This window comes from Zootoca vivipara, chromosome 12 (genome assembly GCF_963506605.1).
Source record: "Zootoca vivipara chromosome 12, rZooViv1.1, whole genome shotgun sequence".
Classification (NCBI taxonomy): domain Eukaryota; kingdom Metazoa; phylum Chordata; class Lepidosauria; order Squamata; family Lacertidae; genus Zootoca; species Zootoca vivipara.
The window spans coordinates 40,986,830-41,000,701 of NC_083287.1; the positions used below are offsets into that span (position 1 = coordinate 40,986,830).

General features: G+C 39.7%; 1 protein-coding gene across 1 annotated transcript in view; it reads left to right on the top strand.

The window, feature by feature from the left end:
- The window catches only part of CCDC7 (coiled-coil domain containing 7), a 168,184-nt gene that overhangs the window by 95,550 nt on the left and 58,762 nt on the right, over nt 1-13,872 (top strand). The window contains exons 30-33 of the mRNA XM_060281028.1: nt 33-158; nt 4,950-5,069; nt 5,178-5,303; nt 6,977-7,096. Coding sequence (XP_060137011.1) covers nt 33-158; nt 4,950-5,069; nt 5,178-5,303; nt 6,977-7,096 — 492 coding nt within the window. The remainder of the gene's footprint in view (nt 1-32; nt 159-4,949; nt 5,070-5,177; nt 5,304-6,976; nt 7,097-13,872) is intronic.

Below are 13,872 nucleotides of genomic sequence, written 5' to 3' on the forward strand. Positions count from 1 at the left end.
TTGTTATCGCCTGGTGTGAAATTATTTTGCAGAGACTAAACTACAGGAGCTAGCTGAGCAAAAAGAACTCTTGTCTAAAGAACTAGAGGAAACAGTACGTGATATAGAAGAAGCAAAGGATCGTGTTTCAGAAAGAGCTCTAGCTGGAAAACCTCCTGGTGAGTGGAAATGGAGGATGAAAGCAGAAACCTGCTAGAAATGTAGCATGCAACCAACTTGTTATTTTCTTACAGTCTGGGAGACAGCTGTTCGTATTGGAAATGCAGTACAGTATGTGAGGAGGAAAGATATGTCTGTACCCTTTCTGGCTTGCTTGGGATAACCCCGCTATCCCTTGCAAATGGGCAACTCCCATTTGCAGCTATGGAAACTTTCTCCCTAAGGCTTTGGCCATGTGTTGGGCTGGGGCTGGAGAGGATTCATTCTGATCTTATTGCAAATGTCACAAACATCTAGGATATTAGATTTTTTTGTTAAGGCATTTGTGCTACTTTATCCAACACTTTTGGGTTTTATCAAACCTGATAAGAATCACAGACTCATAGAATTGTAAAGTTGCAAGGAACTAATCCAACCCCCTGCAATGCAAAAATCTTTTGCCCAACATAAGACTCAATAACCACATCCCTAAGATTAAGGGTATTATTTGTTATCAAGAGATGATTCCAAGCCATTTTTTTCTGCAGATATGGAATTGCAACAACTATTGATGAAGAAGGAAGTGTTAAAGGAAAAATTGGAATTGAACCAGAAAGAGTTGGAAGAAGCCCAAGCCCTTGCAGCTGCTGAACCAGGCAGTATCAGTGGTAGGTTTGCTATGATTCTTCATTTTGCCAACTAAAGTTTTGACATCAAGCTAAACTGAAAACCTTATGTTCAACGCTAAGCATCCATTGAATGGCTGTAGATTATTTTTGCATTAAGACCTACACAGGTTTAAAATGCTGCACAGTTTGAAAAAAAAGGACTAATGCTTATTTTTATGTAAGTGCACTACAGCTGAAAAGCACTCAAATAATCTGAAAAACCTTAGGAGCCATATCTGTCCTTAGAATAGTGATGCCAGAGTTCAGTTTTCCACCAAGGCTGGTGCTGTTTTTATGTTTTATTTTATTACATTTCTATACTACCCTTCATCCTAGGATCACAGGGTTGTTTTCAATATAAAAACACAAAAATACATAACATTGGTGGCATTGTCTGTCTCAGGAGACATTGGAGTGTGCCTCCAGGGGCAAAGTCAGACTGCTGCATTAGCAGCACCAAAGTGACCTCCTGAAATATACTCTGAGTCCTGTAGTGACTTCATGCTCTTTATTGCAGCTTGTAAAACAGTGAAAGAAATCCCCCCCCCAACCTCAGGCTTTTATATACATTCGTTACACAATTAGTCCCATCTGATTGGCTGATTCTGCTTCCCTCCTGGAGCCTGATTGGCCTGCAGGAAAAGACCAATCAGTAGTTGCATTCTACGATCCTACCAGCCTAATATGCTGATTAACTACTTCCTGGAGCCTGATTGGTCTTCTCCTGCAGGCCAATCAGTTGTTGCATTCTAGGATCCTACTTGCCTATTGTTCTAGGATCCAAGCTTAGTACATAACACCTTCCCAGGGCTCAAGCCTGGGCAATGTGTATGGAAATCCTGGGCTGCCATGATGACAAGACCCACCTCTTGGCCTCACTGTGGTCCAAATGAAAGCAGAGCAATATGTTTGGTACCAACTTGGCTGCAGGAGTTTCTGGAAGGGAGCATACAAGATGCCATCCAACCATCTTAGGGACTCTATTCCGGATTTGAGTAGGGTTTATTCCTTAGCCCTTTCTTCTTCTGAAGATATCCCACAAAGCAGCTGAGGTTTAGGATCAGAGATTTTCTTCTTGTAGATGGGGGTACCTTCCCAGCTTCACAGTCCCCACCTGCTCCTCACTTCCCTCTACAGCACATGCATTCTGGACTGTTGGACCCACTGATGGTCTTGCCCACTCAATCTGTCAGAGCCTGTCTTTGCATGCAGGGGAAGTCCCTAACACACTGAGGACTTGAGACCCATTGGCCACCCTCACCTGGTTTAGCCAGCCAGTTGAATCCATTCACAGGGTATGGCCGCTGTCTCATGTCGACAGATTCTAGAAGCCACAAGTGAGAACTGAATGCAGGGTGGGGGACCAAAGGCGGACAAACTACCTCAGAAGGAGAACGTGTCTCCCACCAGAGGTGCTACCCCTCCTCTAACACTCCATACACCCCACATTACATGATAACAAAGAAAAACATTAACCCCCTCCACAGTTTAAAAGACTGTAGATAAGAGGAATGCTTTTGCCTGGCATATAAAGATATTTATTTAACTAAGGTGCAAGGCGAACCTCCCTGGAGAGAGCATTCCACAAGTTATCATGTAGCTGCCCTTCAGACGCCTAGTGGAATAGGACAATCAAGAAGTGCCTCAGATGATTATTGCAGGGTCTGGGTCGGTTCACGGGTGGGGTGGGGGGAGAGGTTGTTGAATACTGCAGACCTGAGTCATTTATGTATTGATTTGTTAAATTTTGATGATGTTTTTAACTTTGATGATACAGACTGCCCTCTTGTTAGACAACTAACAAGTGAAATAAATATTTATACTGACTGCAGACTGTTTTATGCCCATGACCCCTAAACAGGCATTTTCTGCCATTCTGCCTTTTATTTGGAACATCCTGTTCTTCACTATATGGGCAGCTTCATCTCTTACATGTTCTAGGCATTCTTGAAAACATTCTTTTTTGGACTTTTCTGGATCATTAATGCTAGACACTGTACCTTGTACAGTATTTGTTAATGCTGCTTTTATGGTTTAGGTTTTTATATTGCTATTCTATTGGATGTTTTATGTTTATGTTTTTATGTTGTTCACATTGCTTCACGATTACTTTTAATAATAAACAGTTCAGAAATATTTTTTAATAAATACTCCCATTGGTAATGAAGATCATTAGACTGGGATCTTGCTCCACCGTGTGGCCAAATGTGGGAAAGATGAAACGAGGAAAGTACACTGATGTCTCTCTGAAAGTGTTGTTTTTGGTGGCACTTACATCTACCCACAGTAATCTAATGCTTTCATACACAAGAGGAGTTGATTTTGCTAACCCTTTGTCCTGTGCCATCAAATCAGTCAGAAAGAGCATGGTATACTTAAGTTGTCTGCCAGGTAGTAAAGGTATAGAGAGAGAGAACAAAATAAATTCAGGGAGGTTGCCTTTTTGTATCCTTTCACAACTTTAGGGAGGAAGATGATAAATACAAGATTATCATGTTGGATTAGAGCACATACTATTAAGGTTTACAAGTACATTCCACAAGTGACAGTACATTCCACAAGGGTAGCAGCTACACCTGCAGCATTTGCAATGAGTGCACCATTAGTTGATGAATGGTAGGCAGCAACCTGGACATCTCCCAGCACATTTGTAAATCATTATAAGATAAGTATGCTTCTGCAGAAGCTGCATTTAGAATGAAAGTACTACGGCAAGTTCTTCTATCTTAAGCAGCCATTTAGATGGCCCACACTGGTTGTTGATAGTTGTAGTACATCCCAGGCTAATGACCTTCATTACCAATGGGAGAAAGAATTATACTTAGCTCAAGGATATTTCTATCATTTTTTACATTCATTTCAGTTGTTGTGGATTTACATTTATTTACATTTGTTCAATGTAGTATTACATGTTTGTATTAGTGTAGAAGTAGAATGTTGTTGTTTTCTTTATATTCTGTGATGTACGTATGAATGCATGTGTGAATGTAGGTCTTATTTGAACTTGGTGAGGATGCAAACTAATGCATTCTGGGAGAGCCAACCTATTTCCTTAAGTTCATCTTTCCTGCCTTTGACCAGAAGCAGGAGCAAGATCCCGGTCTAAGATCCAATGTCCATTAGCAATGGAAAAATATCATTTATATAAGTGGCTCTCAATTAGCTAACTACTGTGGACCCCCCTTTCCCCATAAAAGTCAAGTCGTGGACCCCCTACTTTTGAAAATTTCAATGTCCCTATGGTAGTTTTTGTTATGTTAAGGGTCTGTGGACCCCCTGAGTGGTTTAGGCAGACCCCTTGGGATCCATTGACCACCAAGTTGGGTACCATTGCTTTAGATAATTACAATTCTTTCTGATTACTATACTGGGATAATGTATATAAAGTAATTTGAACAACTAGCATTATTAATGCAATTTTTTATTTCAAGATAGCATTAACATATCAATTGCATAGTTGTATTTTGAGAAGTTTTTTCAACATATATTATTACTTTATTATGAATTGGCCTGTAATTATTTTTTAGAACATAAACTGCAGCTGCTCACTGAGCAAAGAAAACACTTGATTGCAGATCTAAAGGAAACAGTACATGATGTTAAAAAAGCTGAACGTCGTGCTGCAGATAGGATTCAGCAGGAACCACCTATTGGTAGGCAAATAATTGTTTTGTTGCAAGACAGTTGTGCCGCTGTCATCAATGTGGATATACAATGAGACATAAATTTAGCATCTTTCCACTGTTCCTGGAAGAATTGTTAGCCACTTTGAAGCTTAAGGAGAGTTCGGGTGAGGAATACAAGGGGATTTGTGCATAGCCTCCTCTTTCTTACTGACAGAGATATGCTAGATAGGGACTGTTGCTCCTGGACTAAACAAAGCATTAACTGCGGGGAGCGGAGGAGCAAATTGTGCTCAACTTGGACTTTGGGGTCCATCTTTTCAGATGTATGTCATAGATCATAGTGGATTCTCAGAAAGCTAAACTTCTTACAGTTACTTTGCCATAGTCCCAAATCACAGGGAATATGAAGACGTTATTTATAATTTTGTAATAAAAATATCATTTATGAATACTTATTGTCTTTTAAACTGTTTTCAAAAAATGATTCCAAAAAATGATTCCAAATTTCTCTTTGCAGAAATGGAATTGTACGGTTTATCAGTGAAGAAGGAAATGTTGCAGGAAATGTTGGAAGCCAACCAGAAAGAGCTAGAAGAAGCCCTGGCTCTTGCAGCTGCTGAACCAGGCAGTGTCAGTGGTAGGTTTGCTATGATTTATCAAACTTGCAAGCAACCATTATACACTTTTAGATACTTCATGAATGTATATCAAAGTTTGGTCTGATATAGTGTGAAATTAATTTTAGAGCATAAACTACAGGAGCTTGCTGAACAAAGAAAAAAACTGACTGCAGAACTAAAAGCAACAGTATACAATATAAAAAAAGCACAACGCCGTGCATCACAAAGATCTGCACTTGAACCACCTGCAGGTATGTATGGAATGAAAGATAAATAGTTTTTGAAATGCACCTGCTTCAATGTTGCAAGCCCTATCATCAGGAGACACCTTTCCATCGTGCATGGATTGTACTACAGCAGAAAATTAAGAAATCATCAGTGAAACAATTACAATCTATAAAACAACTAAAAATTAAGCTAAACTTCACAATTATAGCAAAATACATATTATATGATTAACAAATCTATACGGCATTTATAATCTATAAAACAATAATAACATTATCAAAAGGGCAACTAAAAAAATATAAGCTAAGCACTGTTACGTTCATACACACACTCTGCACACCCCCATGACTCACATTCTTTCACTCTATTCAGTTCATTAAAGTACAGGTGAAACTCAGAAAATTAGAATATCGTCAAAAAGTGCATTTATTTCAGTAATGCAACTTATTATTTTTTATTTTTATAAATGCTTTCTTTTGGAAATTCCACAGTAATAAAAGGAATAGTTACAATAATACAAAAATAAACAAAAATAAACATCGCTATTACATTTCATTAATTACATTCCATTTATAATTGACCTGCCTAATGACAAATAATTACAGTTACAACAATTAAGGCTTGACATATTTTGCTTTGCATGTCATGCATGTATCTCATATATTGGTCTCACCTTTTAAGTTGCGTTACTGAAATAAATGCACTTTTCAACGATATTCTAATTTTCCGACTCTCACCTGTACACATAGTTCCCATGGTTAAGCCAGTTCAGCCTGATGCTGCACTGGCTGGGGTCCCTGGGTAGTAGGCATTGGTGGAGATGGTGGGGCTCTCAGGGCTACTGCCAGTGGTAAGGTAGATGTTTGCTCCTAATAGCCAGACCAGGTGCTGTTTATGAGGAACATTTCCCCGTCACTCTCAATAATTAAGAGGTCCATTCCCACTCAAAATCTGAGATGAGCCTTTCTCTTGGAGCTATGAGTCACGGCTGCACTCAGTGTAGAGGCTGATCAGGAGGTCTAAGCAGCGCCTCCATGCTCAGGAAGCTTTCACTGCACTGCAGCCTTTCCACCAACTGCTGCTTTAGCTTCTTTACTGACGTGGTGGTGGAGGAGAAGGCAAGAACATATGTGACTTACAATTTGATGCTGGATTTGAGGGAATCCCTTTGGTGGGGGGCACGGGTGGCGTTGCGAGTTAAACCAAGAGCCTAGGGCTTGCTGATCAGAAGGTCGGTGGTTCAAATTCCCGCAATGGGGTGAGCTCCCGTTGCTCAGTCCCTGCTCCTGCCAACCTAGCAGTTCGAAAGCACATCAAAGTGCAAGTAGATAAATAGGTACCGCTACAGCGGGAAGGTAAACGGCGTTTCCGTGTGCTGCTCTGGCTCGCCAGAAGCGGCTTTGTTATGCTTGCCACATGACCTGGAAGTTGTACGCCAGCTCCCTCGGCCAATAACACGAGATCAGCGCCACAACCCCAGTCGGTCACGACTGGACCTAATGGTCAGGGGTCCCTTTACCTTGGTTGGGGGGGGGGGAGAGGATCAATAAATATTCATATGATCAAAAAGTTGATTTATCATTTTTATGAAATAAGGCAGCTTTTGAGAATCTTTCTTTGTACGGTATTACAACCTTTTGTAACTAAATAAGGATGCTTGAATAGATGCTTGAGTCAAAAACATTTCTGTTCACAGAAAGAGAATTATTTGAACTAGCTGTTAAGAAGCAGCTTTTACAGGCCGACTTGGAATCCAATTGGAAAGAGCTACAGGAAGCTCAGGCTCTTGCAGTTACTGAACCAGGCAGTATCAGTGGTACGTTTGTTGTGGTTTCTCATGTTATCAGCTACAGTTTTAAAATGTAAATTTAAAATGTGGATTTAAGGTAATTTCTTACAGTTAAGATTATGTTCAATTTTAATGGGGCTTTGTGTGACTAGAGGATTGTTTTTTCCTATAAGACTCGCATATGCTAATACCATGTCAATAAGGGCAATTGCTTGTTTGTGTATGTATTGTGTATATATGTGTATGTATTGTAGTTCAAAATAAAAGTGTAATCATAATCAAAAGCTAGGTTTTAGAAACCATATTTATCCATACTTATCAGAATAGGTTTCTTATTAAGAATAATGATGTTACAATTCAGTCTCTCTGAAACAGTTTCTTCATATACATCTTACCATGTAATATGGTTTAATATTGACGAGTCTTTGAAAGCTGCTGTTCTTACGGTATTACTGAGATAAGGTGTATGACTTAATTTGAGTAGCTAGCACTATAAATGCAAATGCTGATATTTAACATTTCCAGTTAATACTGCGTACCAATTGCATAGTAATATTTTGTGTAGTTTTTAAAGCATACATTATTATTTTGTAATGTGTTGTTCTTTAATTATTTTGTAGAACATAAACTACAGCAGCTCATTGAGCATAGAAGGCACTTGACTGCGGATCTAAATGAAACTATACATGATATGCAAAATGCTGAACTCCGTGCTTCAGAAGGGGCTCAGCTGAAACAACTCCCTGGTAGTTAATGAGGGATATTACATAGTTTGTATCACCGTATTCATATTGCTTCAAGTGCTGCCTCCTGCACGGATCATGTTCACAACCCGAGCGTCCACCGTATTAATGATTAGTTAATAAATTCACTAAAACAGAGGTGTGACAGAGGTGGTCTAAACCCTCAGGTCTGCTCAAATTTTATCTTCTGGCAGATAATTTACCAGGAAGTGCTCACTTTCTCCCCATTCTCCTTCATTTCAGTGATAAATATGTATGTGAAATACACTATGTACATTAACTATCCTGATTCCGTTCTGCTGCTGCTGTAATAAAACATTGACTTGAAAGAAAGAGGGTGGACTTTGTGCTCCCTTCAGACTTCCTAAGGGGCCCATCTTTTCACACTTCTGTCACAGATCATTATGGTGGATTCTCAGAGATTTAAAACCTCTTGAAGTTACTTTGCTATAGTCCCAAATCAATTTTGTTTAACTCCTTCACTCTGTCTTGCAATAGTCATTAACAAATGAAGAAGTCATTTGTACCGGTAATTTTTAAATAAAATTATCATTTATGAATACTTCTGCATGTTATCCAACCCTTTTGGATTTTATCAAACCTGATAGGAATGATCACTTTAAACTCTTTTCAATACTGTAGATGATTGCAAACCATTTCTTTTTGCAGAGATTGAATTGTATGAACTGTTGGCAAAAAAGGAATTGTTGCAGGAAAAGTTGGAATCCAACCAGAAAGAGCTAGAAGCAGCCCAAGCTCTTACAGCTGCTGAACCAAGCAGTGTTAATGGTAGGTTTTCTGTGATTTTTCATACTATGAATGGCTTGACTTATACCTCCTTCTTTAAAAATTATTTTATTTATTATATTTTAAATATATATTATAAAACATATAAAATATTTTAAAAATTTAAAGTTAGAAGTGACACACTGTGATTATGAATATATCATAATTTGATCATTCAACTAGCATATAAAATTAAATATTACTATTTAAAATTTGTGTGTAATATTACATACTAATTGCACTGTTGTTGTTTTTAGTAATTTCAGAATATAATTAAATTGGGTATGAAATTATCTGAAATTATTTTTAGAGCATAAACTACAGGAACTTGTTGAGCAAAGAAGAAATTTGACTGCGGACCTAAATGCAACAGTTTCAAATATAGAAAAAGCACAGCGTCGTACCTCAGAAGGACTTCAACTTGAACCACCTGTTGGTATGTATAGAATTTATGAAATACGTATAGTTTTTGAAATGCACCTAGCATGCATATTGCTGCAGTATTGCAAGCCCAATCATGACTGCGTAACTTGAAGTAACACTGGTCACGGCTTTTTCCCAGCTGGAACTAATCAAAACTCAGTTCCGGCACCTCTCAGGTACACACCATTGCCATTATAAGAGGACAAGGGAGGTGTTCATGGTGAATTCCGGCACCACTTGTTCTAGAAAAATAGCACTAGCTATAGTGCTATATATAGAAAAGGAACAGTATTGCACTTTATAAAGAGCTCAATTTGAACAACTTGATGGTATGAAGACAATAAAAGATGTATAGTTTTTGAAAAACACCAAACATTTAATCAAGAGTGGGCAGCACAATGGCAGCTGCTGCAACACTGTATCAGGATAGGCAGGATGATAACCAGACTGTGGCTTTATAAACGCATTGGCAGAGCCAATCTGATGTTCCTACCAGAACATCATGCAACTTCAACCTTACTATATCCTTGTCCTATCCTCACACTATCAGAGTAAACAGCAGTGACTGCCTTACCACACCACTATACCACCCTGGGTACTCCTGTCCTGATGTATGTTGACAAAAATACAACAACTAAAGCAAGTGAGTGATGTTCCTGCCACAAATGTCCTGGACCGCTATGCCAGTCAGATGTGCCATCTATGTGCGGCTGTGGCTCTGCCAAAATTTTAAATGGGGACAGGCCCCATCAATATTCTGCAGCTGGGTGGACCCTGTTGGGTCCAGCCACAACTGTGGCAGGCCCCGGCAGGCCTTTCAGAGGGTGCGCTGGGCCTTGCCGGGCTCCTACAACCATGTGACATCAGACACACATGTGCACCAGTATTGCTCTCCTGATCTGTATTAGAGTGCTGTATACGCCAACATAAAGAGTATTTCTAACATAGTGGTCTGGTTCACACATAATGCTAAATCATGGTTTGGTGTGAATGAGCAAACACATTGGTTCATATTTAGTCGTTCAATTTATATATGTACCACATTTTCCACAAATACACCTGTGCTCCAAGGGATTCACATAAAAACAAACATTTTAATTACAGTTGTATAGTTGAATTGCCTAATAAACAATATAACTTTTCTTTAAAAAAAATAAAAAAATCAACAATTAACAATTCATCCCCCTAATGGCAAATACAGTCCCGCTCCCCTCACAGTTCCTCTGGAAGCTGTTCCCCTATGAAGGCTCCTATGACTGGAGCGTGAGGTAGGTGGAATCAGTCTTATTCTGGTAGCAATGTCTCCCTCCCTCCCTCCCTTCATTTTTCATTTTCATTTAGAAAATATTTGGTGCTTTCCCAATCCCGCTTCTGCACTACCAAGATCTAAACCATAGTTTGGCTTTGCAATTACGTGTGAATCTGGTCTTGTGGTTTGACTCCCCCAAACAAACCATGAGCAGCAAACCATAAACAGTAAATCATGAGCAGTAAGCCAAGTACAAACCATGGTTACTGTTTATGGTTTGTCTAAAGCAAGGCCGTCTTAAGCATATCCGGCACCGTGGTGCAAAGATCCCTCCAGCGCCCCCCCCTCCCCAGACAGGAGTTGTAAATCTGCGAGAAAATGCTCATTTTTTGTGTCTCTTTTAAAAAATCTGTCCATCAAATTTGTTGGCCATAAAACATTGTTCAATGTGGAAAATGTAAATCAGCCCACAAAAAAAGTCAATGTGTATCAAACATTTTCTCAATTGGAGTCACGGTTAGTTTGCTTTCATCTCATTACCACATACAGTATGCTTCAAATTCCAGTTAAGAGATTTTGCATACTATTGGTCAGATAACGTTGTTAACACCAGTAGAATTCACAACAACAAAAATGCTTGCCCCTAGCACATTTCACAGCTTCAACTGCTACAGACTGTCACTGAAAACAATGCACTGGTCAGTCTGAACCATGTCAAGTAAACTATGGAAGTAGCATATCCACAACACAAACTGTGCTAGTACTTTCTTTTCAAGTCTTAATTCCATAATCGGTACAATATGAGGGAGCCACTACTCCCAGCATGTGAAAAGTAGTGGAACTTGGCTATCAGACATTTTGAAAATGTGATAGTTTACAGTACAGTGGTACCTCTACTTACGAATTTAATGTGTTCCGAACGCACATTCGTAAGTAGAAAAAAATTGTAAGTTAAATCCCATAGGAATGCATTGGGAGAAAAAATTCGTAAGTCGAAGCAACCCTATCTAAAAATTCGTAAGTAGAAAAAACCCTATCTAAACCGCATCCAAGATGGCGGACGGAGCTCCATTCGTAAGTAGAAACATTCGTAAGTAGAGTTATTCGTAAGTAGAGGTACCACTGTACATTCTAGCAGCCCAATGCCAGGTTCCAAGCATTACAGTAGGTTGGACTAGATGACCCATGGGTACCTTCCAACTTTAAAATTCTAAGATTTAATAAAAGGTCCTTACAACATAATGCAATTTAGTCCCATTTGTTGTTGTTGTTTAGTCATTTAGTCATGTCCGACTCTTTGTGACCCCATGGACCAGAGCACGCCAGGCACTCCTGTCTTGCACTGCCTCCCGCAGTTTGGTCAAACTCATGTTCGTAGCTTCGAGAACACTGTCCAACCATCTCGTCCTCTGTTGTCCCCTTCTCCTAGTGCCCTCAATCTTTCCCAACATCAGGGAGTCTTCTCTTCTCATGAGGTGGCCAAAGTATTGGAGCCTCAGACCGTAAATAAGGCCAAAGCTCTTTCGTTCGCACTGTTGCGCTTTTTCTTTTCTGACGGAGCTCTTCATGTCCCATCAGCCTTAAAGGTATATAATGCTAAAGTGATCGCGACAATGGCCTATGCTGCCCCGTTATGGGGGGCCTCTGTAAACCTGATGTCCTTGGAGATAGTCCAAAATCAATTTCTGAGACGTCTGTTAAAACTGCCCCAGTGTGTGAGCAATTCAGCCATTCGTTTAGAACTAAAAATCCCTTCTCTAGAAAACGCCCTATGGAGGCGTATTTTTTGTTATTGGTTGTCCTTGCGACACAGACTTTCAAAACTCTATCTTATCCAATGTCTCTGGCGAGACGAATTCGCTAGCCCATGGGCAGAGAAGATACATACAAAAATCGTGTCCTATGGACTGTCTCCATCGGACCTATTGAAACTAGATCTTGCCTCAGCCAAAAGAACACTTACGCAAAAACTAGATGAGTTTGATCTCCAACAAAATGTCATAATGGGAAGTGGTACATGCTCACCGCTGAATCTTGGTATACGGCTTACACCGCAGATTCCATCTTATTTGTCATCTTTAACTGTTGCGGCCCACAGATTTGCTTTTACTAAAGCAAGATTTAACGTTTTTCCATCCAACGTTATGGGCAATAGGTTTACTAAAGGACAAATTTCAGCATTATGTGCATGTGACAACAAAACTATAGAATCTCTCCATCATATATTATTCTGTTGTCCCTTGCACGCGGACTCCCGGACCAGATTTTTACTTCCCTTAATAACAGAAAGTTTGACTGAGAACTTGGAGTCTCAGTTAACATATCTGCTACAAGACAGCGACCCTAGCAGAACACTGCCAGTAGCAAGATATTTGGTTACAGTTCTCTCATACAAAAGGAAAAATGGTTTACTTCATGATTACTGAAAATCTGTTCTATTACCCGATTTATAGCGGAAACTTGTCGAAACAAACGTACTGTTCCATCTATTTTAGCCAAGGAATTCTTGCAAATTATATCTGTTTATATGTATTGAATTTTTAAGTCCTTTTTAAACTTTATTTACTCTTGCTTTATTTTACCCTGTCTTGCCCAGTGTTTTTGTACATTGTGTTGCATAATATTATATTGTGGGCCTTTGGCCGTAATAAAGATTTCATTCATTGGAGCCTCAGCTTCACGATCTGTCCTTCCAGTGAGCACACAGGGCTGATTTCCTTCAGAATGGATAGGTTCGATCTTGCAGTCCATGGGACTCTCCAGCACCATAAGTTTCCTCCAGCACCATAATTCAAAAGCATCATGCAGTTATAAATAAATGAGTCCCCAAACCCTGCTTGGCAGGGGTTTGGACTGAATGGCCCTCGTGGTCTCTTCTAATTCTATGATTCTATAATGCACTCAGGTAAACTGGTTTGTGCAGATATTTTTGGGTAAGGTACTGTGGTCATAATAACAGGCTCCATCCAACTAAATCCCACTTAGAGCAGATTCTTTGAAATTAATGTTTGGATTTTTGATTCATTTCAATGAGTCTACTCTGAGCAGGACTAGCATCCGAGGCAACTCTCTCTCTGTGTGGGTGGGTGGGTGAGATATGTAAACTTACATAGGAGGAGGAGGGCAAATGAGAGCTGAGAGCAAATGTAAAAAGGTGATATTCAACAGGGTCCCTTCCAATTCTACAATACTATAATTCTAGGGCAGTGATCTACCCAGTTGGAAGCGATTGCCCAGAGTTGTTGAGCCTTTTTGGGGGAGGATTGGACAGAGTTTTTCAACTTTTTTTTAGGGTGGAGGGCCAACAGTTGTTGAGCTATTTATGGCAGGGATTAGCAAGAGTTTTTAAGCTTCTCTTAGGGGAAAGAGCACATAGTTGTTGAGCTATTGGGGAGTGGGGGATTGAATAAAATACGCTCACCCAACAGTATGCAGCCCTCCCCACACTCAGCAGCAGACCAGGGAATAGAGGCTTTCATAGAACAGACAAATGGGACAAAGCAAAATCAGGAACACACAGGGGATAACTTTTTTTTAACCCTGTGGGTTCCAGGGTTTGGGTCCTGAGTTTTTTTGGGGTTTTTTTAGGCAGGAGCAGATGT